Here is a 27,755-nt window from a genome sequence, read left to right as displayed (position 1 = left end):
TAAGCTGCCCCCTTTCTTCTTCGCCATTACTACCCCGCAAGCCCATGGCGATTTCGAGGGTTCTATCATGTCGTATTCAAGCAACATTTCTTTTTCCGCTCGGCACGCTTCCGATTTGTGTGGCGTCATTCGTCTTGCGCCTTCCTTATGGGGAACGGCGCCCTCTTCTAGTTCGATTTCGTGTTCGACGAAATTACAGCAACCGATATCCGCTCTATGTTTTGAAAATACATCTGCGTTCCGATTTAGGAGGTCCCGCAATTTTTTGAAATCTCCCTCACCTATTTTCCCTTTTAAATGTTCTATCTCTGGCAAAACCGGTTTGTCAGATTCTAGTTCATATGACGAGGGGCGTTCCGGAAAATTCGAGCAGCTTGATAAGCCGTCGTCCGTTTCGGATTTCATTAAAAACAGTTTATGAATAGATTTTAATTCATTAATCCTATTTAAAATTTTATCTTTATTGGCATGATAAGGACAGTCTTTCACACTATATCTCTTCAAGTTTTGTGTTTCCTCATAGTCGGTCCTCATCGGCAAAGCGTAGCCAAGCTTCTTTCCACGCTGGATTGAAACCGTGGTGTCCAGTGTGTTCAACAACACACTGACACACAGTCCGTTTCGCGTTACCGAGAAGCTCCGGCCTAAAATCACCGAACTCTGACTATTTGGATTCGGTACTAAGCAAACATGCTTACTATCACTTAACGAATTCAAATTTCTCATTCTAAAAATTGCTACCACAGCTTGTCCTGGTTGTAATTTTACTTTTCTATCCAAAAAAATTGGTACCTTGTTTTCGTCTGTTATTATCCTATTAATTGGTCTCTTAACATACTTTCGGTCCGGGTTTCTAATCCGTATCAGACCGTTGTTCAAGTCAATCATCACGTCGAAATTCCTGACAAAATCTCTGCCCAAGATGAATTGGTCGGCATCGTCCAGATTCTCTACCACCAGGAAGCTCATCCAAAGATCCCGTCCTCCCATGTGGAGGACCGTTATTAGCGTTCTTCCTGCCACGTAGATAGCTCCTCGATTGGCGGCGGCCAGTCGGAGATTCGTTGGAATTAGATCTTCCCGCGTGAAGCCCATTCTTTCCCATGTTTTTATCGGCATCACACTCACTACCGCTCCTGCGTCCAAAAGCCCTGTGACTCCGAGTTTTGTTCCGTTGGTGTCGAGCAGATGTGCAGTCACATCTGCTTCATACCCAATGTGTACTGCGTCTTGTTCCATCATGGCGTCATGGCCTATCCTGCGGACCTTGAGTTCCTCTTCTCCCAAATAGATCTGCCCCATTTGGTCATCATCTTTTGTTACATAAGTCCTGGTGTAGATACTGATTCCATCCACGTTCAGCATTACTTGATACGGCCCAGAGACCTCTAGGTAGCGTCCATGAAGTTTCTTCATGCGAGGGCCACCCGTCGTTAGTAGTGCTCGCACAGCTCTCGAATCGGTGCGTGGCTCCACCTGCCTCAGATAATCTGCATATGTGTCCAAATGCATCAAAGTGAACTCGGATGGTTCACTCAGATTTCTAATCACCTGATGTCCAGCCACTGAGATTATCGACTGGATCTTGCTTCCTTGCGGCACCATGCCGAACCTCTGACCGGAGATCACATTAAGTTTCATGTTCAAACTGCTTGGTGCTTTCGTTTCTTCGAACTCCGTTGCTTCGAAGGTATTCAGTTGTTCCTGAAGTTTCTCATTTTCCAGTTCAAGTTTCACTTTTTGTTCGATCTCTTTCGTCACCACTTCTTGCTGTACTCTATTTAGAGCATCCCTCGCGGCTGCCCTATAATCGATCTTGAAGTCATCAGCCGCAGTTGCTGGTTCCGGCTCACGTGTCTCCTCTGTTACCGCTTGCATTTTCTTTGCCGCCAGCTCTTGAGGTTTATCCTTTCTGCGTGCCTCTGCTTCACTCAAAAGTCTAGCCTTGCTGGCTTTCACTCCTGACAAAGCTTCTTCATGTCTTGGATGCTTGATGTCTGCCACTGCATCCCAGAATTGCGGACAATCTGATTTAAAATGACCTTCCAAGTTGCAAAAGAAACACCTCGGTCCGAATTTTGCAATTCTCCTCTCATGAAATCCTCATGGTCCAATTCTGACGCATCTTCGTCCTCGAGGCTAAAGCCTATTGCTTTCATGCCTTGTTTGTAAGCTGGACATGCTGACACATGATGGTCCGTTGAACTGCAATTGGCACAAGAGCGTCTCTTGTCCATATCATCCCTCGGTTTGTACCAATTGTTCCCTTGGTTTGCTGGTCCGTTGTTAAAATTGCCATAATTTTTCTTGTAGTATCCAGATCTCGAAGGAGGTTTCAACAAAAGGTACTCTTTTGACGTGAGCCTCAACTCCTCCGGTGTTGGCGCATTGGTTGATAGTGGTCTGTAATGCGTTGCTAGCATCGTACGAAGTTCATCATTCTTCACACCATCGATGAATTTTGAGGCTACGGCCAGGTTCATCCTTCGGTTTGACTCATCCGGTTGGCTGCGTCTTCTCAGCATTTCCAAATCATCGAGAAACTTGTCTATCGTTTCATCTTCTCGTTGCCTCCGTTTCTCGAAGCGCATCATCGCCTGGTGCCCCTGCACCCCTGATCCGAAAAAGTTTAACAAGATTTCGAAGATTTTCTCAGCAGTGTCACGTTGATATTGCTTCTTGGCCATGACACAGTTCAGGGCTGTCCCTTCCAAGTTGCTGGTGAGTGCACTGCATTCCTGTCTCTCCGACAAAACCTCTTCCTCGAAATGCAGCTTCATTACCTCTATCCAGGTATCAATACAGCCATCAGATTCGTCTTTTAAAGCATTTTGGTTGCTTAAAGACTCTTCTGGACTTCTCACTGCGTTCATTGGTTCTGGATAACCTTGTCAGGAATGTCTCCAAAGACCTGTTTAGGGGTTCAAATGTGGTGGCCATTGCCGTAGCATCCCTTGAGTGTCCCGCTTGAGTGTCCTCACACCTCGTCAAAGGCTCTGTATGCGGTGCATCCCTGCAATCCGAATCGTCGTGAGTGTTTCCCGCTTGGCCCACATGACTCCTCCTCGGGCTTGCATGCCCCCTGTTGCCGGAATCACTTCTCCCAGTCGCATGTGTGCCTTGCGTTGGTCGTTCGTTAGAGGTTTGTCTGTTCCACGTTGAACTTGCTCTACTGTTCGGGCCCCATGCTCCATTACCCCTTGTGGCATAGCCTGATGAACTGCCCCTGCCTCTAGTGGATCCATACGTCTTCCTCTTTTGATGTTCATTGAAGTTCACCCTCGGTTCCCTGCTGGGACCTCCCGAGTTCGGTTCTCCTTCTTTTGGTCCACTCTTGCTGCTTTGTAGCCCGTCCAACCTATCCATGATAGCCTGAGTTCGCCTCTCCATCATCGCGTCTATCTTTGTGTCAAGAGTCCCAAGAGACTGCTCTTGCTGAATTCTTAACTTCTCCATGTCGTCTCTTAAGCGTAACTCTTGCTGTTCCGCCTCTCTCGTCATTCGCGACAAATTCTTCGCCATGTGCTTGTCCGTTCTTTCTTTCAAGCGTTTTTCGCTCCTGCCAACTTCTTGTCTATTGCGGTTTATTTCTTCCCGCAGACTTTCTCTTTCAATGTGAACTGCTCTTTCTAGTTCACTCATCCTTATTGACATCTGTTCATTTTGTTCTCCTAAACTGTCCACTATGTTGTTTAAGGCTTCTTCTAGAGCTGCCCCGTTATTCACGAGTGGCGTTACTAGTGGCGGTGCAACCCTGTCGGTCCCAGGTAGCTTCGTGCTGGTCGAGATCCGGGCCTTGACTCTCTGTCTCGACGTCTTTTCCTTATCTATTTCAGGATCCGCTAACGCGTTGCCTAGCCCTCTGGTTCTACTCTCTCCAGTTTGTGGCTCTGAACTTGTCCTAATTGCGAAGTCTTTTGACTGGCCCGGTTTGTTTGCCTCTTTGCTTATCGTTGTCACTACCCCAAATTTGCCATGGTTCCAGTCTCTCTTCCGACGTATGCCTCATTCTCCTGGATCGAACTATTGAGGCTGACTTGAGATCCAAAGTCCCCTTGCTCCTCTTCATCCTCTTCCTCCTGGGATTCACCTTCGTTTCCTGCACCTCCTCCCATGGTGAATGGAAAGATGTTTCCGAAGGTGTTCTTCATTCTTTCTGAGAACGATGATGACGTTGTTTGTTTCCCAGTTCCGCCTGCCATCATAGTGTTGTCTGTCGGAGATCTTCTCGTTGCCGCTATTTCAGTTGAGATGTCGGACAGTTCCGACATCTCTTCTCGATCCAGTGTCCCGGTGGAAGTGGCAAAATCATGGCCTTGTTCTACCGGAGTAGATTCACTTGCCAGCCTTCTGCCTCTCCCTTCCAGTCCATGTACTTCCTGGTTGTCGTTCATGGCATGGTCTGTGTTGACCTCCACTTCTAACACTTCTTTACGCTCTTCTGAGGTCTTCTGACTTCTCGTTTCAACCATTCTGCCTGAAACCGTCTCCCCTTTGTCGGTCCGGGCCTGTTTGATCCAATCCACAAAAGGATCTGTCATCTTTTTTCTTTGCTCCTCAGGTATGAATTTCCTAGAGCTATTACCTATTTTTGGTATCCTTGACTTGTCTAGACTCATTCTCTATTTCTCACTTCTCAATGCCTATACACTTAACTCGATTGCTAGTGACCTTATAGTTTTATTAACAATAATAATGACACAACACAATAAATTTCACAAGATTCTATTAAATAGTGACCACGAATCCCTGTATGTTATCAGAGTACAAATTGTATAAAATTTATCCACACTAACCGATTATTGGTCGTAAGATTCGAAAACTAGCACAATATGGTGTTATCAGTCAAATTAAAAGATAGTGTACTCACTACCCAATCAAGCACAGTTTACGTTGATTTAAAATCAAAAACAAAAAAATATATATAATGACAGAATATTAATGCCTCTATGAAAAAAACGTATATGTAATGTACTTTTAGTCGGTCGCAGTACAATAGTCGAACTTGTCTTTTAAAGAAAAAGCTCTCCCCGCTCGGTGCTGCACCAAACAGACAAAACTTTGAAGGCAGTAATTTTCTCAAGTGGGCGTCTATTGCACCCACCGAGTACTGTGTTACCTATCTGCCTTCGGACTGCCCGAGCTAGACCTACTAAAATCCTCAGGGCAGTCACTTTTCACAAAAACGTATTATGTTACAATCCACACCAATGAATCACGCTCTTTTTAATATAGACTTAGTGTCGCGAATATCCGAGTTCGGACCTGTTTTGTTTTGGTCTGGTTCTTATTGAAAGGCAAGTTACCAGTGCAGTCACTGATTCCTAGCCTTTGTGCTAATAACCAAATACCTCTCACTTTAGTCTTTCTTTCGCCTACCTAAGTCCTTTAATAAAATAATGCCCCTCCGGATTGGCACAAATAGGACCCTTCCGGACTAACAAAATCTAGACCCTTCCGGATTGGGACCCCTCCGAGATAGTTAACACAAGACCCCTCCGGATTTGGACCCCTCCGAATTAGCAACTATAAGACCCCTCCGGATTCGGACCCCTCCTAACTTGAAAAAATTTTGACCCCTCCGGATTGGGAGCCCTCCGGTTTCGTAAAAGTAGCTTTTCGGAGATTTCCTTCTTTCAACCTATACCCCTCCGGATACGTTCTCCGATGCAATTTTGCTTTTTCAATTAACTAGGAAGGGTATGTACTACTTTCCTAGACCCTTCCGGATTGAAGTTAAGCCTCTTATTTTACAATTCACACTAACGGTGAAGGGTCTTGTCGCTTGCCTAACTTCGGCTCGATTAAAGTTTTGCTGTGTCTTTAGCCTTCACTTTTCGTCTAGAACAGCCTAAAGTTACTTTATTCAACCGCTACTACCTTTTGGTAGGGGTATAAGGCTTTTCTAAAAAAAAAAATTTATAATACGTGAAGGGTGTACCCTTCCAAATTGAGGAATTTGCTAAAAACAATCTCAAAAAAATTTTCACGCTTACTTTTTTGCAAAACTTTTGTCTTTATCAGTAAGCTCAGCTAATTTCTGATCTATTGGTACCAAGATCAACTCGATATGCTTAGTAGTTCCAAAGTTATTAACCAAAACGTCTTTTTTCTAAAGTCAAGAAATGTATCTCTTATAGGTTCCGCCTAACTTCTTCCGCAAATCTGGTCCTTTCGACCTAAAAATTATTGATCCGAGCTCAGAAGGCCTATACTCTTCTAGTTCAATGCAAAAGACCCGATCTTAAACGCTTTAGTAGAAAAACTATGCTACCTGTACCCCTCCGGATTGATGAATCCACCAAATCAAACACGTTAAGTTCGATTTCTCTGCAACCCGGAAGGCTTTCGGGTAGCGGGTTTTAAAATCTGTAGATTCACTAGTGGACGTTGTCCGAACAACTATTTTTACTGTTGTAACTCAAAAATTTCAAAAAATTTTCTGAATTTATAGTGTTTCGTTTTCTCAAAAATCACGAAATTTCGGTTTTCGGTACCAAAATAGTTCCAACCACTTCTGAACTAAACTTAACCGGTTCTATCTATTATGGTAGTGCAGTTACGATGTAACACACTACTTTAGCGCTTTTTTACATTTCAAAAAATATCGATATTTCAAAAATCGCGACCTGTGGGGGGATCAAAATATCGCTATTTTGACCCTAAAAACCGGTCTGTTTTCGTTGTTTTTCACTGAAAAACGATATAAGACTATAATTATAGGCTATATAATTAATAATATTAATAATACTATACCCCTCCGGGTTTGTTTAATATCCGAATTAAGGTGCTTAACTCGGATATTCGCAGTTCGGTGAAGGGTCACTACAGTGCAATATCTTAATTTTTGTACCAAAAGGGATACAAAACTTGTTAACGATACCCAACAGTCGATTGTTATTGTCATTGAGCCCCTTCTTGTTGCTCCTTGTACTGCTTGCCGGATCAGTCGTCTCCCAAGACCCTTCCGAATTGAGCGCAAATCAGCTGACCCTTCCGGATTGAGCGCAATTTATCATTAACGTGCTTAAATGCTCAAATAACCCTACAGTACAAGCCTCACAAACGGGCTACAAAACTGATCGTAACGATCCTGACTGATATAAATGCCTGTAACAACATTATATATATCAACAACAAACGGGGGGGTCGGATCACATCTTGTCTGGGGGGATGATTTCTACTGATTTTTTACTTTTTTTCCTGTTTTTGGTTTTTTTTTGGTTATTTTTTTATGTTTTTTGTTTTTCTTGGGTACTATACTACTTTTTGTTTAGCTTTATATTATATCTTTAAGTGTTTTTGGTCACAAACCTCTCAGGGAACGAGGGAATGGCCAATCCCCCCACCCTTCCTGATTCGTGAATTTTCGGTCTTAACTAAGTTAAAAAGCTATTCACGGTAATCCGGAAGGCTTCCGCGTTCCGAACTACCCTTCCGCCCCGGCGGTTTAGGTCTATTAAGGCGTTTTCATGTGAGCATCCGCTCGGTGCGGAGTGCTCGTTAACGGTTCTGCCGGTCATGATGTTAAAAAAAATAACACCCAGGAGTGCCATAAAAACATCTATGTAACATTCGCCCGGAAGATACATATCGACGGAAAATAAAACTAAGTCCTAAGACGACTGGCTAACGTCTAAACAGAGCTTTATATGTTTTTCACCGTCTCTACCAAGCCAGTACTTTCGGTGGTCTTTTCTAACATCGGGTCGACAAAAAACGTTACTGCTTTCGGCTTCGGTCAAAACACTCAAATTAACTCAATTACATGCAGAAATAGTGAGCTCATGGCTGGGTCTCAGTATCCCCAGACCGATGTCACTCCTAAAAACAGGATTACTACTTATTGAATTATTATTGTTTTTGTTCAGTAGATAAAAATCATCATCTCCATCGAAGATGGATCAACCCTTTCCCCCAACTCCTAGCTTCTCATCCTTATCAAAATGAATCCAGTTGTTAATTAAATTCAATTCAGGACATGACAAGAAGCTAAAAGTTTATATAAAAGGATAAAAGTCTCAGTTCCGAAACCCTTCCGGCTTCTTGAATCCACTGAATCAAGCTCGTTAATCTTGATTTCTTCGTAATCCGGAAGGCTATCTCCCACCCTTCACCGTTGTCTGCAACGGCCTTGCAACTATTGTAGCGACACAATAGTTGCAACTCGGGACGTTCTCTGCTATTCCTGCAATCTGCTGTTGTTTTTTTATCACGATTCTCGTAGTTATCGTCCGCGCAACTAATGTTGTTGTGTTTTTCTTCGACCTTTTTGCCAAAATGTAACATTCGCCCGGAAGATACATATCGACGGATAACAAAACTAAGTCTTAAGACGACTGGCTAGCGTCTAAACAGAGCTTTGCATGTTTTTCACCGTCTCTACCAAGCCAGTACTTTTCGGTGGTCTTTCTTACATCAGGCTGACAAAAACGTTACTGTTCTCCGGCTTCGACCAGAACGCTCAAATTAACTGAATTACATGCAAAATTAGTGAGCTCATGGCTGGGTCTCTGTATCCCCAGACCACGAGGTCACTCCTAAAAACAGGGCTACTACTTATCATATTACTATTGTTTTTGTTCAGTAGATAAAAATCATCATCTCCATCGAAGATGGATCAACCCTTTCCCCCCAACTCCTAGCACCTCATCCTTGTCAAAACTAATCAAAATATCAGTTAAATTCAAGTCAGGACATGACAGGATGCTAAAATTCAATACAAGTTCATAAAAGTTCCCGTCCCGAGACCCTTCCGGATTCTTGAATCCGGCGAATCAAGCTCCTTAACCTCAGGTTCACGCTAACTCGGAGGGCTGGTTTTTACCCTTCACCGTTGTTCGCAACGGCCTTGCAACTATTGTAACAGCACAATAGTTGCAACTCGGAACGTCCTCTGCTGTTCGGTAGTTCGTTGTTGTTTTTTAGTCTCGATTTTCGTACTGTTCGTAATCGCAGATAAAGTTGTTCTGTTTCTTTCTGCTATTTTAGCCAAAATGGCCGTTTTAACATTTCTCAGAAATGTTACGTCATCACTTCGAAAATTTAAAATTTAGAATTCCAGAATCTTCTAGCCTTCACCGTTTGGCCAATCATTCAAATAACGTCCTTATCCGTTCTAAATCGCCAATCCGGAAGGTTCACTGCTAAAATCCTGAATTCTGCAGAGACTGCATTTTGGCCATTCTGGTCGAATGTCACAAAATGGCCGTTTCTGACGTTTCTCAGAAATGTTACGTAATCACTTCGAAAATTTAAAAATTAGCAATTCCCGAATCCTTCAACCTTCACGTTTTGTCCCATCGTTCAAATAACGTCGTTAATCATTTAAAATCACTAATTCGGAAGGCTAGCTGCTAAAATTTCGAATTCCGCAGAGATTGCATTTTTCACATTCTGGTCGAATGTCACAATATCATGATGGTTAGCCCTTAGACAGACCGGAAAAACATCTGGCTAGTTCGAGACGATGAAGAACGTGTAGAATTAGGGTAGCTGACCTCACTCTGTCGTCGATGAGGACTTTTCTATCCTCCTATGTTGTATAGTTTCAGGGCGAATGTTACATTGACTCCATTGTTTAGGCTAGCCAACTTGTCTACAGAAGTCAAAACCATGCTTTTTGAATGGTGTGTATATTTTTTAAAAGCTTGAAGTCTTCGATATCGTTTTATGGGTGGACTATTTTTTGGATAAAAACTTTTGTATTGTAAAATTTTTTTCCAATGTGGAGAAACCACTTGCTTAAGCTGCTCTATCTCTAAAATTAAATTTTTAAGTCGTAACGTTTCAGATTTTGAAACGGTTCCAGCATCCTGTTTTTTCGCTTTGGCAATGTTGTTAATGACAATATATGATGGAGTTGAGCGGTATCCAATAATGTAAGGTAAATATCCAGTCTACAATAAGTCTACAATTGAAACCTCAGTAGTTTAAATTTTTTTAGATGTTTAAATGGCTGAGAGATATACCGAGAGCCCAAACAATAATGCAACCGTCAAGCTTAATGATGTTCTGGCTTTTCTGGAAGCCAATAATTTGGAATCACTCAGCCATACATTCAAAAAGAATATTCTTGAAAAAGAAGGTAATTTGGGTCCAATTTCAAGTTCGACGAGTGGAGGAAATGGTTGGTGCTTTGAGGAGTACTCATTTATCATTGATCTCATTCAAACATCTCTGGACTCCATGAAAGTGGAACTTGGCTCCCTTTTGTTTCCATTATTTTGTTACTTCTACATAGAGATGATAAGGAATGACAATTTTGAGGGTGCCTCAGCTTTTTTCAATAAATTTCTGGAAAATCAGTTCGCTTTCCACACCGCAGATTGCAAGGAGTTGAGGTCTATTAAATCGAAAGATCAATTAAAAGAAAGCCCCTTAGCACGAGCATTGATGAGTGAAAAGTTTGCTGTTACTCTGTCCTCAGAAACGAACAGTTACTTGATGAAACAGATGAATGACAACTCGGCTGTGAATTTGATGAATATGCTCAAGTCTAAAATGAATATAAATGTTTACAATAGCAAAACAAGGAGCACTGAAGTAATTGAAGCATCGCTAGGAAGTCTTTGTGGTGACTCAACTCACAGTACTCAAGTCATCAAAATGTTTTATGGTATAAACAGAGATAGAGATCTTGATCAAAATGTTGCAGAGGCCGATGATAACGAGAATGAGGCAGGTGAATCAAATGAAGTCGGTAAGAAGCCCAAGAAGAGATTGAGAAAAGAAATAGCAGGTACTCCCAAGAAGCCAAAAAGTACCCCGTTGGCACCGGCGCTAGACAGAGTTCCACTTCCTGAGCGCAAGGAAACCGACGGACTTGAAAGGCTCGCAGCTATGCGAGATGCTAGTAAAAGGATCAAGTTAGGTATTAACAAACCTTTCTGTGCTTATTGCTATACTTTGCACAACACTACAAATACGTTGACTGATCTTACCATTAGTGAAGATGCGACTTTACTTGCTGGCAGTTTTGAATCTTCTCTCGTAAAAATATGGAGTTTAACTGACCAGCCTTTGAAGGAAATGAAAAAGTATCAAGAGTTATCTCAAATTGACCTTGAAGAAGATGCAGCGTCTATAACACTTGATAGTCTTCTAGACGATAAAACGGCAGCGGAATCCAAAACGATGTCAGGTCACCGTTCTGCAGTTTACGGAAACAGTTTTTCTCCTGACAAATCTAGCCTGCTTACGGCATCGGCTGATTCCACTGTTAGATTGTGGAGTTTGTACACGTACTCGAATCTAGTCGTATTTAAAGGTCATATAGGACCAGTTTGGGATGTGAAGTTCTCAAGTTATGGACATTATTTTGCGAGCGCTGGCGATGATAGTAGTGTCCGCCTTTGGACTCAAGAGCACATTCAGCCTTTAAGAGTTTTCTGTGGACATTTAAGTGCTGTTGAATGTCTCTGCTACCATCCGAACTCCAACTATATATTTTCAGGCAGCGCTGATCGAACTGTAAGAGTTTGGGATGTGTTAACAGGAGATTGTGTGCGAGTATTAACTGGTCATAAATCGCCAATTACTTGCATATGTGTTCACCCAACAACTGGTCGATTTGTAGTTTCTGGAGACGAAGATGGTCAGATTTTAGTTCACGATTTGAGTTTTTCAAACCAAATTATTGCTGATTTGAAATACTGCGATTCTTCTGAAACTACTAATGGTAATTGTCCCAGGAGTGTTTTCTCGTTGGCCTTCGACCGGAATGGTAATGTGATAGTAGCTGGATACGCAAGTTGCATGATTAAAATGTGGGATGTGACTAAATTATTGGGACAATTTCTGGACAGTGACGCTCCTGTCTTGCAATCTAGTTTGAATCAAAGTTCGCTTCCAGATTCTTCCGCCTTTCATATGAATACTTTTCATACCAAAGCTACTCCTGTGAAATGTCTTCACTTCACAAAGAAGAATCTGCTTTTAGTTGGAGGAAATTATCAAATTGGATCCATAAATTTGAATTCGTAAAAGTGATTCAAACCGTTGTTTTGCTTAAATTATACTGAAAACTAAATTATACTAAAATTTGGTCTAAATAATTTGTTACTAAAGGGTCTATAATTTATTATCTTCAAGCAGCTTTGATTGTCCCTACTATCTAATTCTTCTTTGAAGTCTTCCAAACCACTTGGGAATTAAGCGTCATCGGTGACGGCCAAATAAATAATATAATCATCAAAGAGTTATTCTCAAGTGGAGTTTTACCAAGTGTTTAAACTTCCCCTCTTCTAATCTGGAGCAAAATACTTTAACGGATAAGCTTGACAGTGTTCTTTTTTTTGAATTTTTGATTGTTACTAATGCAATCAATTTTCGGGAGAGGCACTCAAATGTCACTGTTTTGGCTGAACTGAAAATATACGAATCAACAAACTGAAAGCAAAGAACACATTTTCTTCTGAATTTAAAAAACTGTGTGATACTATTGATCATGAAATTCTCCTGACCAAATTAAAAAGTTATGGTTGTAGACATTATTGTTGCAATTTATTTGAAAGTTAAATGAAAGACCAATACCAACGTGTTGAAATTTGTGATATTTCATCAAATTGAGTCAAAATTGGCTGTAGTTCGGTTTTGTGTCCACTTTTTTATTTAATAATGATTTGCCCGGTCACTGTAAATGTACAGATGTTTTTCTCTTTGCAGATGATATAACTGCATTCCATTATTGGCAAAATTAGTCACTTCAGACCAATCTACGTTTTATAAGTAACTGGCTAAATGCTAATAAATTGGGGTTGAATCTTGACAAGACTGTTCAAATGGATCTAAACTACCATCTCGATTTTATAGGTCATGAATTCTTAATGAGTTATACTTAGAAAAAAAGGTAGCCGTTGTAACTGTTTAGACATCCAATTTGATTCGATTATATACGTTTAAGTTTGGGGTAGCAATGCGGTGTAATTTGTGAGTTGAGACATTTGTACCAAGAAAGCAATTGATTGATCATTTTCAAAGCAACAGAACTCCGATTGTTCAATATGGGTTTTCAGTCTATGGGTATACAATGTTTTCATTTCTAAACGCATTCTCCTTAATGAGTGGTGCTATAAAAACTTGAAATCAAAAAATTTTCTCCGAAAAGCGATTAAAATCAAATACAAAGAAGTAAAATCAGAACAGAAAGTCTAGTGTGAAAATATACGAAAAGTCTCAATGAACCAAAAGCTATATAGCAGACTGCAAATTATTAAAACGTTTTTTTAGAAGGCTTGTTTCAGTTAAGGCTTATGCGGAAAGAGAGAAGGGAAGGGGGTCGACTCTAGAACAGTGACTCCTGAGAAGGAGACCTATCTGTTAAAGAACCGAAAGGGGGTCGACTCAAAAAAACAGTGACTCCTGAGAAGGAGACCTATCTGTTAAAGAATCGAAAGGGATACTAAGTTATCCAGAGAAGGATCCGCAAAGACAGCCAGTCGCTTGACTGCACTCATAAACTTTTGGTCTTCGTTCACGTATGTTCTCTGAATAGTCTTCGTACAACACCCGTTGCTTCAATATTCTTCTCAGTCCACTGAGAGCTGGTTCGTTTAGGTGGACGTGATCTCGTTCAGACACTTAATTCTCACAGTAGATTTGGTCGGATAGGCCTCGGAAAACCCAGCGAGCTTCAGCGCTTTTTTCTAGTTTTCGGTTGACTGCAAAATGTCTGACGAGTTCGTGGTCCTCAACCAGTTCACGTTCAGATTCGGGGGTATAGCGAGCTGGTATACCGAGTACAAAAACACGTTCGCTTACGTTCAGCAGCTCGTTTGCTAGTTTGACAAGGCGTTCTGTTACGTCGTCAACGCTTTCAGTTGACGGCAAATACCCGTTATAGAGATCGTTTCCACCCGCGTTGATGTTGCTGAAGTCCAGGCGTTTTGCTTGTGAATCCGCAATCAACAAACTTTTGCTGGGGCTATCCTTGAATATATGAAATCTCATTAATAGATAGGGACCACCACGGCTGTCCCGAATTCAGTTAATCTGAAAAACACTATTTAATAGAGACTAGACTTTTTTCTCATCTATTGTAGCATCTTACTTTGCTTGCACCGACAGAACAGCCTGAAAAAAAGTAGCGTAAGAAATTTTCTACAGGGCTCAAAAACAAATATTCAAACAACACCAATTGTCATAGCAAAAGTTAGTGTCATTGCATTGAACTGAAAATCAGCTGCGATTTCTTACTCATTCTGCTTGTTTTCCACTTCGTTTGGATAAGGTGAGCGAACTTGGAAGTTCCTTCTAAAGGAAGCAGACTTGGTGAAGACATTGCTCGATAAACTAAAGCAAGTTTTGAGCTGAAAAAAAAACTGATATTTTTAAACGGAGTTTATGTCATCAGACGTCACATCATTCAATGACCCTAAATTCTGCGAAAATTGAAAGACAATTAGCACTTCCAAAAATTTCCCTTCGACGTTTTGATGCGTGCTGATCACACCTTCTAAGTAACACGATAATTATGATTTGGCGCTCTGAGCTTTCCATTTATAATTAAATACAACTTGTTTTGTTTGGTTTGCATAGACTCAATACCAGGACCTTTTTTTAGATCGAATTGGTTTAAGATTAGGGGAAAAGGGCCCCAAATCTATGATCAAGCAACGTACAAAATCAAAAACTCAGCGGATGTTGAATCGATAATGTTTTGAATATTGAGCCTACTTTTTTCTAGCTAATCGACGGAGCCGTCATCGAAGTCAGAACACTTTCTTCTCATAATAGCGAATGCTTTCTTCGTTTCGACTTTCAATTTTGTCACATCAGCTAAATAAGACTGTTTTTTTTTGCAGTTCAACAACATCAATCAGCTCTGACTGAGCTGTTGAAAATGCATCATCAAATTTTTAGACTGACATTATAACCTGAAAAAATTCAATGCAACCAGGAAAAAGTTCAATGCAACAACTCCTCAAACATTTCGGGGAAACTCAACCAGGTTTCGGTTTATTAAAATAAGGAAATACGCTTTGTATATATCAAGGAAATCGATCTCATAAATCAAAAGTTTTCAAAAATTTACCTCATATCTATAGGACAATCAGTTATAACGTCAGGTGAAGAAATGTTTAATTCAAAAACATGTCAGATTGATAAATCCGTTCTGTTTAGGTTACAAATACCAGCGTATCGAATCGACCATAGAGCAAGTCAATGAAAATGTTAACTTCTAAAGCAATGAATCCTCTGATTATTTCACCAATCTCTACTTGATGTGGCACTTCGCATTCGTCTAAATCGAGTATATATCCACATTTCTTTGCAACATCGTCCGCTTCTACAGTCACTAAGGCGAATTTTAAGCAATCGATTCCTATCTCGGTCATTTAGTTCATCTATCGGTCAATTGAATACTAAATAGGTTGATTTTTTTTCAATTTTTTTTTCAATTCAAGCTCAATTTGCAAGTCGATTTACAGGACAATCAGAATTCCTCTGTACAACAAAAATTGAAACGTGCTCCATTCGGTTCTGTGCTTCAAAGCTGAAATATCCGTTTTTATGATCTTAAATTTTCTGATATCCATAATAAAATGGAATTTTGTAAGTACATAATCGAGTTTTAAATTAGTTTTTTTTAGGTTTTGAAATTGGGTTTCAGTTCTCTGCTGAGAACTGGAACCTTTTGAATTTGTTCACTTGTTGCTGCCGCATGTGCTCACATGGTTGTCCTTGGTCTAAAAAAAGCCAATTTTACTGGTGTTATGCAGGCTAAAGGACTTATAGTTAGAAGAAGCAGCAATATAAAAGTGAACAAGTTCAAGAAATTTGTGAAAAGCAGATTAAGGTGACTTTGACTAGCGAGTTTTTGGACCCAAAAAAAAATAGAAAAAAAAGCTTTAACCTGATATAAAGCATTTTGTTGGCTTCATTGCAACACCTTCCGAATAGGTTCCTACATAAGTCAATAGATGGTTTCAATAATCCACCAATTGTAAGCTATGTTCATTTTCTTAGAATCCCCCCCAATTTTGAAGCTTTACCGGCGGCTTCGTTTGATATCCTCTCGGGGTTAAATTAAAGTGAATGATGCGTAATTACAGGTTGAGTTTTTTTCATTTCGTGAGAAATAAATTTTTTCTCTTTCGTTCTTAGCAGAAAGATGTTACTGTTGACGTGTATTCAGAGCAATGTTTGGGCTCACTATTGGTTTTTGGCAGTTTGATTTGTGATTTGATTTTACGTTTATTTCTTTTCATTGTTAAAAGGAAGGCAAACTCCACTATCGACCAGCCAAAGTGTAAAGGTCACGAAAACCGTGATCGACTTCTAGTTTCGAAAATTGAATTTCATTCTCATATTTCCCTGTGAAATAAAAAGCTTATCTGTTGATCCAGTTTTTTCGAATTGAGTTAATTTTATCAAAAAAGTGCCTATCATAAATTGTTCTTGAAATTCAAAATTATAAGTCCATCTGTTTTTTTTTTGAAATTCGAAAATTGAAATATATTTTGTTTCCTTGCGTTCCTTGACTTTTTTCCAATTTTATGTTGGCTATGTTTTGTATTGCCGATTTTGCATGAAAAAGTTACCTGAGTCTAAAGTTCCGCCTCGCTTTCAGTTGTCAGAACTATAGCATTTACACTTTTGAACTGAAGTTTTTTCCAGATTTGAAAATGCCACGAGAGCCAGAACACACCATAATGTTCCTTCAGAGCTCCAAGAGCTTGGCGACGAGACGATACCAGGAGTTCGAGTCAATTGATCAGGCAATGGAAGGCATCTGCAAGACATACGAGAACTATCTTAAGGTTATTTTTTCATGTCTGCCAAATTCATGTACTTATGTCTTCCGAACAAAAAAAGAAGCACCCGAATTTTTTGAATAGCCAATATTGGTCCCTTTTTACCGCCCAGCTTTCAATTTAGGGCTACCTTTTTCGCAGACTAATCTTTAGATCTCTCTGAATTTGCATCTAATGGCTAGCAACTTCGTGAATTGGTAAAGTACCTCCAAAGCCATGTCCATCAATAATGCCAAAATTCGGAACCTCTCGTGGCTGATATTGTTGCTAGAACGAATAATAATTTTCGGGTCTGCTGATATTTCAGGTCACAAATCCGAATAAATCCACTATAACTTATGACGTCAATGACCTCTTCGATTACATTGATTCTCTGCCCGATTTGTCAGTGTTAGTGCAGACTGACAATGGAAGATATGCTCCATGGGGTAAAAAGTGGGTCAAGACGAAGTTATTCGACTGTCTTCGAGAACAAGCAGGAAGATGAAATGAAAGGATAGAACAGAATGTTATTTCAGCATTTCTGGAGTTACTGTTGCAATATAATTCGAACCCTTTTGATCTGGGTTCGGTTCGAACAAAGTCTGATAAAAGAAGTTGAGTCAATACAATAGGCGCGAGGATTATTTTCTGAAACGTGGGTTCTAAACATAAAACTTGATTATCTCTCTGTGATTTTTTGTTTCGTGAATTTTTCTAATTGGTAGTGTTTTTTTTTCTGTCGGCTACATGATTTTTTTAAATCAATGAAGTAAATATCGATAACTACTTGAAGCAATTAAAATTTACTGCTTTTCAGATGCTGGCGTAATGATATTTTGATTTTCCCTTTTTAATTTTTGGTTATCAATACTTTCTGTCTAATATTATGTTCCATTTTCATCAATTTACTCTTAATTATCATGTTTTTGATCTCATTCAGATTGTCGAAAAGTTGGCGTTGTATTTGGCTCATCCCATCATATTATTCAATTTTCCTCGAAATTTTTTAAGCATAAAGTTTTTTCTATACATTATCTACCAGAAGGTTCACTTGACACATGGTTCACAGAAGTCCCAATGTTGGCATTTTAAATAGTCAATATATCGCAACGTTTGAAATGTTTACTGGAGTCAACGTCTTAACAAAATATTCTAAATGAGTGTTCAACGAGGTTTTTATCGTTAAGAACAATTGAATGCATAATTCCCTGGTCATCTACTTTTTTTACTATGTATCTGTTGGAGCGCGAGAGCTGTGAAACTAGTTTCCCTTTTTCGCATGGCAAACTTTGTTTAAAATTTTCCGTGCAGTGCATACCATAAAATTTCCACAAAAAAATCCTATGGTTAGGCGCGTTGAGGATTTTCTCAGAAGTTCTTAGACTGGCATCAAATTTTGACTGCTCAAATCTTTTAAGGTCACGAGATAGTACAATTTTTTTTTTCAATTGAAATTTCTCAAAAAATCAAGAAAACGCAACTTATACTGGGGTGCTGTCGGGGTAGAAAAACTGGCCTCTAACTATTGCTGTTAATTTTTCTTAGTTTTAAAGATAGAAGGTTTCTGTGAGGGTAATTCCTGGAGTTCAAAATTTGGCTTCTAGCATTGACTGCTCAAATGTTTTATAGTTTCCGAGATATGACAATATCCGCGATTTTTTTTAGGTCAAATATAAAATTTAAACAAGTCTGATTGGTATTATTTACGCTTGCAATTTTCAAGCATTATTAAATCGGAAGGTAGAATTTTTTGTGTTAACTTTTTAAAAGGCAGGCATGAACGTAGTAAATACTTTTATCTAAGTCTTGGTATTTTTTTGTATATTTTCTTTTTAAGGAAATAGTCTTTAAATTTGTTCAGGCTCAAATTTACTCTTTCGCTTTTTGACCTTTGATTTTTTAAATTCACTTCATTTTCTTCGTTGAAAAGAAAGTAAACTACACTATCGAATAGCAGAAGTAGAAAAACCACGAAAAACGTGATCGACTTCTAGTTTCGAAAATGGAATTTGATTTTCATATTTCTCAGCGAAATAAAAAGTTTATTTTTTTAATTCAGTTTTCTCAGTGGGCTAATTTTATCAAAAAATTGTCATACATAAGAATTTCAAAGGGCTATGAGGTTGTTCTGTTGTTCGTTTTCCTTGCGTTGTTCATGACTCTTTTCCAACTGTATGTTGTCGTTATTTTAACTGAATTTTTTGGTATATTGTTTCATGCTATTTTCAGTTGTTTAGAGTCTCAGGAATATTTAGTCGGGAGAGAACGAATACAACTGGGATAGCAATGGTCGTGGGTTCGATAGGGTCTGTTTTTTTTTTAAAACGGTAAAATTTCCTTTTCAACAAATTGTCGGGTTAGTTGCCCCATCTAAGCATTTTTTTGGGGTACGCAATTTTCAATGTACTTGCTCTAAGTGTTGTGACTGACTCTTGCAATTTGTTTATTTACTAACATTGGCTTCGTATATATTCTTTTTTTGTTCCTGTTTTGCTTAAAAAGTGTTCTGCCCAAATGATTTCGGCTGTCATTTCATCGGCCTAGCGGTCGTTTCAAGGGAAGTTTTTTCATGCTCTTCGCCGGATTGCACAAAATGCTAAAAACCTTAGAATATATGTTATAATTCAACGTTTTTCATGACAACTTTGTTTTCGGTTCGAGATGTTGTGTCGGCTAAGTTGCTGAGCAGTGATTTTTTTTCATTAATTGATGTCGATGGTGATTTATGACGTGTTTTAAACCTGTACAAAATCATTCCGACTAACATTTTGAAATTTAATTAGTTGTTTTTCTGTCAAAATTTGCTCTTTTTTTTCATTTTCTCTGTTAAAGTATTACGCTGGAACAACTAATTGAGGACAGGAAATGGTTTACATGCGGGCTAATCAAATTTAAAAATTATGTTAAAGTTGAATCTCATTTCAGAATTTCTTTCTAGTACTCTTTTTTGTTCCGACCATTGAAAATGGGGAGGAACTTTGTAGTCGGGTCTGTTTTAGTTTTTGTTTCACTCTAAATCAGGTACCCCAAATATTAATCGGGCTGGGTCGAGTGATGTATCATATTAAAGCCCTTACAGCCTTGATTCGAACCACATTAAAAAATTTCATAAAATGTTTTTAAAATTTCGAGGAAAACCACAGGTTTGAAGTTTTTTGATTTTTCATCTTATTTCGAGCGAATAAAACGAGCGAGCAGTCTTATTTTAATTGCCTGAAAGCTTACAATAAGTTAATTTAAAACGTAAAAACCTATTTTACATGGGTAGCGTTAGTTTACTTCCGAAAGTAAACTTGAAAAATCTTGAAAAGTCTTTCGATTTTTTTTAGTTTCTAGTAATTTTTTTTAAATTGTTTTTCAATTTGCTTAGTTTAGTATGATTAACGTATAAACCTAATCCCTAGTTTTTCGTTCAGCTCTTTTCATCACACCACGCCGAAACAAAAATCGAGAATAATTTAAAAAAACTTTGTGTTTTTTAAGACTATGGTCGGAACATTCTATGCTACTTGCAGGGTAATCGGCTATCCTTGTTCAAATATGGAAATTTCAGTATGGAAAGTGTTGTATTCTGTCGGACTATCTAGTGTCATTTCTGATGTACAAATACTAATATCTGAATTCCATTTGTTCCGGAGATATGGCCGTTTTTGTAAGAAAGAACCTCACAGTTGTCCTTATTTTAAAGTCGTTAAGATTATGAACCAAAAAACTCTTTTGATGCCGGCAGCCTTTTTTCGGTTGCATTAAATTTAGTCGTTTTTTTTCTTCATACTTCTTGAAGCAATTTTAACGTTCATCAATCTGTTTGAAGAGACGTAAGTGCAAGTCTAGTGCTAATTTTTTATTGTTGAAAGATGCTAGTTTTTATTTTTTTGAAAGATCAATTTTAAAACAGAAAGAAGGCATAGTTGTCTGGGATTTTCAGCACTTTCAAGTTTCATCATGACAAAATTAGTGTTTTTGGCTCAACAGGAGTTTATTTAACTTTTTTCGCCTTATTATTTGCCGCTCGATTAAAGTTTGAATTTTTATTTACTGCCGGCATTGTGTTTCTCAAACTCGACATCATTCCAGACAAACTTTCGATTTTTTTTCTTAGTTCTTTCCATCAAAATTTTTTCGACCGAGTGGCTTTCCTTTCGTTTTCAGTCTCCTAGCTTAGAATGTTGTGTTTTTTGATATCGCAAGTGGTGCGAAGCTCCGTTTCGCCTTTGTATTTTTTCCCGCAAGTTCGGAATTCCGATGGAACATTTAACGAAGTCGAGTGAGACCCACAGATATATCTTCAAATCGAGAGAGCTTCTTTTTGTATGCTTCTTATTTCCCCAGGAATTTTGGGAAGATAATGCAATCGTGTTTAGCGACTTTTTACTGAAACAATTTTTATTGCTTTACTGGGAAAATAATCTACTGGCGCAATCGTTGAGAAATTTCAATCAATGTTGGTTCTGTAAGTTTTTGCCAAATATATACGTGCTGAAATGTTTTTGATTGAGCTAAAACAAATGTCCGATTTTTTCGCTTTCGGCTATTTTTTTCTTGGTATATTTGTTCCGTTTTTTTTTTCATTCTAGACTTGTTGGGTATTTTCGTTCCCCCCTCCCTGAATGATAATAAATAAAAATGAAAATTTCTTACAAAATTGGACTGAATTCATTAAAAAATGCAGGGCTGATATCGCTAGTATTAAATCAAGCTAGAAAATGGTAAAAGTGCGAATTTAACGACAATCAATTCTCATCCTTTTCATGAAATTTATGCGCAGAAAACTGGCAAAAGTTGAAGAAAATTGGAGAAAGGAAGTCAGTTTGGGGCTCAATTCAGTTAAAATGCTTCGTTTTTTCCAGTCCGATAACAAAATTGTGCGTTTCCTAATAACAGTGGCCCAATTATATTATAACAGTTTTCATTTCAATTTTTCATAATTTTTTGGGGGGGGGGGTATAACCGAAAGGACCCGTACTGTTTGATTGTAGACTTAGAACTATTTATTCTGAAAAAATGCGTATCCTTGTTTTTCGAGCAATTCCGAACTAGTTAAAGTTACCAAATTGGCACAGACTGTGAAATGCAGCTTCGTCTCTTGCTTGCTATAAAGCGTGTACTTTAATTTCGTTATCGAAAGTGGATCGAAGCTCGTCTTCTCAATATTCATCTTTGTGTGCGTGTATGAGCGAATGTAATAAAAGAAGTTGTGTTTTTCAGATAGATGCCGGATTGGCCGATGTCTTCTTTCAAAAATGAGCATTCCGAGGAGAGAGCCATCGAGGAGGCACTGTCAGGTAAAATTCTTCCTCAGTATTCACTGATTCCCCCCCCCCCCCCGAATAAAAGTACCGGTTCATTTTGCCCCCCACCCACACTTTTCGCCCCTCAAATCGTAAATTTAAAACGCAGCGACTACTTGTGCCACTAATTTTAGCGAAATGTGTGAGGACAAGATGTGTGAAATTAAGAGGAGCGAAACGCGTGAGGAGAAATGCATCATTAAATTTAAAAAGAGCAAAATGTGTGTGGGGCGAAACGTGCCATTTTTTTCTGGCTCATATCGAGTTACGGTTCTTATACCAGATTTTATGTTGAAATATGTATGATTAATCAGATAATCTACCTAAATTTTAAATGATCGAATGTAATAAATGTAGGGGCTGACAATGATAAGCAAATTTGTCACTGAAATGTTGTTTCACATAATCCGAATGCTTTGAAAATTAGCAGGCTGACTTATTTGCCCATGAAAAGAATATTTGGTCATACTTTACATTGTGAAACCACTCGCTACAACAATAGTTGATGCTCATGTGAGATGGAGGGTAAGGAAAGGAAAGTTTTTCAGTAGTGGATTTAGGGGGGGGGGGGGTGTGCGCCCCCCTCTCAGGAATTCGACCACCGCGTGCTGACCCAAAGGGTCCCCCTTTGTACTATTTTGAGATATCCATTTTTGGCTGACTGACCTTAAAATTTTTTCTAATGGCGCCTTTGGCGCTAACAAAAACTAATTTTGGGTGGGGAGCGAGCGCCAAAAACAATTTTTGGTCCATTTTTTTTTCAAAAAATGCCTAAAAGCGCATTTTTTGCCTGTTTTTTGAAAAATTTGCCGCGGAAAGTTTGGTCGAAAAAAGATCTTTACAAGGATTTGGGAGAGCTCAGAGAGTATCAATTTGGTCGACTAAAAAAATCGACAACATTTTCGTAATGTTTTTGAAAATCCGCCCCCCTCGAGAAAATTCTATATCCGCGCCTGCTCTTTATCCTTTTTCCTACCTGCAAATTTATACACAAAAAGTGTTTATTTACATTGTCCGATTGTTACAAAGTCCGATTGTTACAATTGCTGCGTTGGTATGCGCACTAATTAGGCCATGAGAAACATATTTAGTCTCCATAGTTAACACTAAAATCACTAGTTACACCATACAATTGATGCTCGTGCGAAAAGAAAAAAGAGAGTTTCACGAAGCTCGTGCTGATTTTGAATCAATATTATTTTGCAGAAGTAAGCAGACTAACTCAAGATATGGATCGCCTGGATAATCTATTCGACCAATTCGACGAGAAAACAAGTAATTTGAACAGTCGACTGGAACAGTTACTATCTACAGAGAGGTTAGTTGTTGCTCCTGTAGGGTTTTTCAGGTTTTTGCGCCTTTTTTCCACTTATCCCCAACATTTCAAGTGTATATTTTTTATAATCGTGTTTTGTGTTGTTATGGCTAAATGGAGTTTTTTTTGTGCTCGATGTAGCTACATGCTTAGGCTCTTTTCCACTTCCTCCCCTATTTGACTTTTAGTTTTTGTTAGTTTTCTCAATGCATGGTGAACAAAATAGCGATTTTAAGTTCATTGGTTCTTTTTCCAAATTCATAGTTCAAAACATTCTTTACCATCGTTCTTTTCCACTCCCTCATCCAACATTCAATTTAAATTTTTTCATAGTTGTTTTAACTGTTATTTTGGCAAAATGCGTGATGTTACGATGTAATGTATGCAGTACGATGTGTTCACTATAGTTAGTTTGTTCACCATTCAAGTTATCGACTCTTTTTCCCTCTACCTCACATGAGCATCAATTTTATGGTGTAACGAGTAGTTTTACAAGTTTAACTACGAAGACCCAAATATGTTTTTCATGACCTAATTAGTCTTCATGCCATTTTTTGATACAATGGGACAATGTGAACAGTAAATTTAGTAGTAAAATTTCGCAGGTGGGGTAGAAAGGAACAAGAGCCAAGTTTTCATTACGATAAGATTTGAACGACGTTGAAATATATTTTGTTCAAAATTTGAGTAAAAAATGGGTTTAGTGGAAAAAGCCTTAAGTATTTGCTGAGCGGTCTTATACTTGTAGAAGCAGGTAATTGAGTTCATTATTTTGAAAATTTCTTTGAGTAATGTATATTTTTTTCTTTACACTTGCTAGAGCAAGTGTCGGCTCTTTCCCCCACATTTCAGTTTTGTAGAACTGGCTCTTTTCCATTTCCCCACCCCGCAAGCGTAAACAGAATTGTTTACGCTTGCGATTAGCAAGCGTTATTTACGCTTGCGATCAGCTTAGTGTGTTATTAGGAACCTTCTTTTTTTTCAAAGCTAACTCGCAAATGAACGTTCAAAAAGAAAAAGTTGACTTATTTGGAAGTTTCACTGTAGCATTGGAAATTGCATAGCATGTGTAGTGTGCTTTATTTTTGAATGAGTGGTTAATGTTACCTTTTAAGCTTCAGTGGCTTAGTGGTTGGTGTGTGAGATTCTTAATCTTTAGGTCACTGGTTCGTTTTAAGCTTCAGTGGCTTAGTGGTTGGTGTGTGAGATTCTTAAGCTCTAGGTCACTGGTGCGAATCTCAAAGGTAGACGAATTTTTGCTAATTTGAGGATTATTTCTAACTTTTATTATTGCACTTTATAGAGCCGCTTTTTGTCGTGTTCTCGCAAGTGTTTGCGAAGCGAACTTATTGTAAATTTATCGTAAAATCACACACTCAGCCGTAATAACACTCAAAACAACTGAAAAACATGAAAATTTGAATTGTGCGGGGGAGTGAAAAAGAGCCCAAGTGTCTTGTAATCGGGAACTGAGACTTTTTTTCCGGTAAACAAATTTGGTTCTTTTCCAGTCCCCCCCCCCCCCCCCCCCACCTATTCAAACTCAGTTTTGAAAAGCTTAATTAACGTTGTCAATGAAATGAAAATTGGCGCGGTGAACAAATCGAAAACAGTGAACAGATTTGCTCTTCATACTTTACAGCGTAACATCACGCGTTTAGCCGTAATAAACCGTAAAAAAAAACATAAAACTCGGTATTTTGAAAGGGGTGAAATGGAAATTTTTCTTACAAACTTGTAAGAACTTGAAGTTATTTTGTCGTTAAACCTTAGAGCTTCCGCGCTACTTTTCACTCGGTCTAGAAGCAGCACGCTTGCTTTTGCTCCTAAAATTGTTGGGGTTTCGAGTCTCGATCGGACCTTGATATTTTATGAACTCCGGTAAAAATTGTCGGGCTTCGTTTGTCTTATTATTGATTGTCGTACTGTTTTCTCAATATTCCAACTTGGATTTTGAAGAAGCTTGTTTTTTTTCGATGAGAATGGTTTCGGTTTATGGCAATTTTTTCTTTTCGGCTTAGTAAACGTCTACACAAGTATTCTAGGGTTAGTGGCTACTTGATGAATGATACTTAAATTTTATTCGATGCTGGTTGTTTGTTTCTCTACTGTTTTTTTGAGTTTGAGCTTTTTTCCGATTTCCGTCTCTTTTATTTTCGCTTGCTCACAATGCAACGCTTGTGTTGTACCACTAGTGATGCGAAGCTCCGCTTTGGCTTTGGTTCAAAATTTTTTTCCCAAGTCTAACTGATTACCGTGTTGCGAAGCTCTAATTTGCCTCTGTGTATCAATTTTGTAACACCAAAAGACTTGTGGCTTGTAGGTTCGAGCATACCGGACGCATTTTTGCGTTCACTTTTTTAGATTGAGCTCAGTGTGTGTCGTGCATTCCTTTTAAAAATGGTTTTTTGTAAAATTGAGCTTTAAAAATTTTCTTTTGTTTGATTGTTTTTTTTTGTCTTGAATACTTAAGTTTTTTGTTAGTTTATATGAAAGTAGGAAAAAATAGTTTCCAGATTTTGGTCGAAATGTTTTTGTCTCTTTATTTTTTTTGGCTTCTGTAAAAGAGAATTAAATTTTTGGTAAAATCAGTAGGATATTGATTTTTTCATCATTCGGCAATTGATTAATTGTTTACTTAATCGTCTTCTGAGCAATTTGGTTGTTTTAAGACCTGAAGTTTTTTGAGCAATTTAATGCATTTCCGGCATGTTGCGAACTTTGGTTGAAGGCAGACTGAACTTTCTGCATGGATAGTTTTTCAGGCTTGCGATGCAAGCGTTATCAAATTGGAATATAAAACTTTTTTCGGGTTAACAAATAGCCTTACTAAAGGTATGTTGCCGAGTATTTGTTATATTGATTCATAGTGAAAACTTTTTAGCTAATACGAGGGCGAAATTCCTGGTTTTGAGTCTGACCAGGACCTGTTTTTAAGAGTCATGAACGGAGTGAATACTCTCATATAGGTCTTGGTGATTTATTTGTTTTTTTTTTTTTTTCAGGAAAAAGTTAAATATTGTTCAGGCTCAAATTTGATATTTCGCGGTTTTAACTTCTGATCTACCTTCTGATCTAGTTTTTTTTTCAAAATGAGTCACTCTTCATCATAAAATTGTCATTCATAAATTATTTTTGAAATTCAAAGAGCTTTAAGGCCATAGAATTTTTTCTTTACAATTCGAAAGTTGAAGTCTTTTTCAAAAATCAGTTTCCTTGCGTTCTTGACTCTTTCCCAACGTCTGTTGGCTATGTTATGTAGGAAGAAGTTCGACATCGATTTTTTGCTATTGCTCTTTTTTCTATACTTTTTTTGCATCGAAAGTGGAGCCAAGCTCCTCTTCGCATCTGTGAATAAACTCCAATTCTCTGGGTGTCTCCCCAATTATAGAACCCACCCCCAAAGATTAGTAACATAAATATATAGAACCACCACACTGTTTTTATTATGGAGGAGGTGGCTATAAGGAGAAAGACCCAGTTCTATTGGTGGTTACGATCTAGTAAATAGATGCTCTCTCTTCAGAGTAACATTTGTAGACCCTTATCAGTCCGCATGCCTTCATTTCTTATTTAACTGAATTATGATCATAAAAATCAAGGCTCATTTTCAGGACTGTTAGCAGCAACGTCGATCAAATGACAAACGGTGTGAACAATCTTAGTATCCTAGCGTCACCCGCTCCTTCTCAAGGCTCTCTTCCCAGTGATGTAGATGCGAGTACTTCTCGGAGTTATGGGCTGAACAATGACGATATATCCAGTGAATCGTCGACGTCTCGAAGTGACCAAGAGTTGTCATCATTAAATCAAGAGCTCAGCATGCTTCTAGGTTGGTGTTTTTTTGAATCATAAAAAATATACTGGTCCAAACCTCTCGGATCAATGGCGTAACGTACTTGACTGAGTCCAACAGTAATAGGAACGATGAAACAATCAAATAGCATCGGCATAGGAACAATGTCTATTGAAATTTTGGCTATTTTCCAATCTCGCTCTCCCTCGTAATTTCCTATTTGATAAAAAAAAAGGTTTAATGAAAATGTATGGGATTTGGTTTTTTCATTTTATAAACGCTTTGGATTTTTTTTTCACTTTTCTCAAAAAAAAACAATTTGGTTCAAAAGTTACTTTCCTGGTTTTCAAAAAAAGTTGTACCAATGGAAAGACCGCACTCTCCTATGTGCATATCCCCTAGTCTCATTTTTCCTTACTCCCTTTTCTGCAGCCTTCGAAACAGGCATGTTTGGCTCATATTTTTGGATTTTTGTTTTCTTTTTTCGCAAAAACTACCCTGCAAAATCTGAGATTTCTGTTCCAATCTGCATAATCGGCTAGGCCCCATTTTGTTTTACACAAAAAAACTTCGGCCCTCGGAGAAGGTTGTTTTCGCGAAAAGCCATAAAGTTT

At 38.4% G+C, this 27,755-nt stretch overlaps 3 protein-coding genes and 1 long non-coding RNA gene across 4 annotated transcripts in view; 3 read left to right on the top strand and 1 right to left on the bottom strand.

Annotated features, from left to right (window-relative positions):
- Window positions 1-27,755, bottom strand: part of LOC134847913 (bifunctional arginine demethylase and lysyl-hydroxylase JMJD6-B-like) — a 500,322-nt gene that overhangs the window by 417,129 nt on the left and 55,438 nt on the right. The gene's annotated exons all lie outside the window — the stretch shown is intronic.
- LOC134847915 (uncharacterized) overlaps window positions 1-27,755 on the top strand; it is a 336,559-nt gene that overhangs the window by 305,736 nt on the left and 3,068 nt on the right. The window contains exons 2-4 of the mRNA XM_063865195.1: window positions 21,946-22,024; window positions 23,237-23,348; window positions 26,960-27,177. Of these exons, the coding sequence (XP_063721265.1) occupies window positions 21,952-22,024; window positions 23,237-23,348; window positions 26,960-27,177 (403 nt within the window). The 5' untranslated portion in view covers window positions 21,946-21,951. The remainder of the gene's footprint in view (window positions 1-21,945; window positions 22,025-23,236; window positions 23,349-26,959; window positions 27,178-27,755) is intronic.
- LOC134848305 (transcription initiation factor TFIID subunit 5-like) lies at window positions 9,545-12,524 on the top strand. Its single transcript, XM_063865699.1, has 2 exons — window positions 9,545-9,629; window positions 9,947-12,524. Exon 2 carries the CDS (start codon window positions 9,955-9,957, stop codon window positions 11,983-11,985), a length of 2,031 nt encoding a protein of 676 aa, XP_063721769.1. The 5' UTR covers window positions 9,545-9,629; window positions 9,947-9,954; the 3' UTR covers window positions 11,986-12,524.
- Window positions 16,615-17,662, top strand: LOC134848346 (uncharacterized). The gene is made up of 2 exons (XR_010162924.1): window positions 16,615-16,763; window positions 17,065-17,662. It is a non-coding gene; the product is annotated as an uncharacterized LOC134848346 (long non-coding RNA).

The sequence above is a fragment of the Symsagittifera roscoffensis genome, chromosome 6, assembly GCF_963678635.1.
Source record: "Symsagittifera roscoffensis chromosome 6, txSymRosc1.1, whole genome shotgun sequence".
NCBI classification, from domain to species: domain Eukaryota; kingdom Metazoa; phylum Xenacoelomorpha; order Acoela; family Convolutidae; genus Symsagittifera; species Symsagittifera roscoffensis.
Note: the sequence above shows the minus strand (reverse complement) of the source record. Positions and strands in the feature narration are given on the sequence as shown.

What these genes read in the sequence shown, in the direction of transcription:
- LOC134848305 (XM_063865699.1), top strand. Translation starts at nt 9,955, where the DNA reads ATGGCTGAGAGATATACCGAGAGCCCAAACAATAATGCAACCGTCAAG.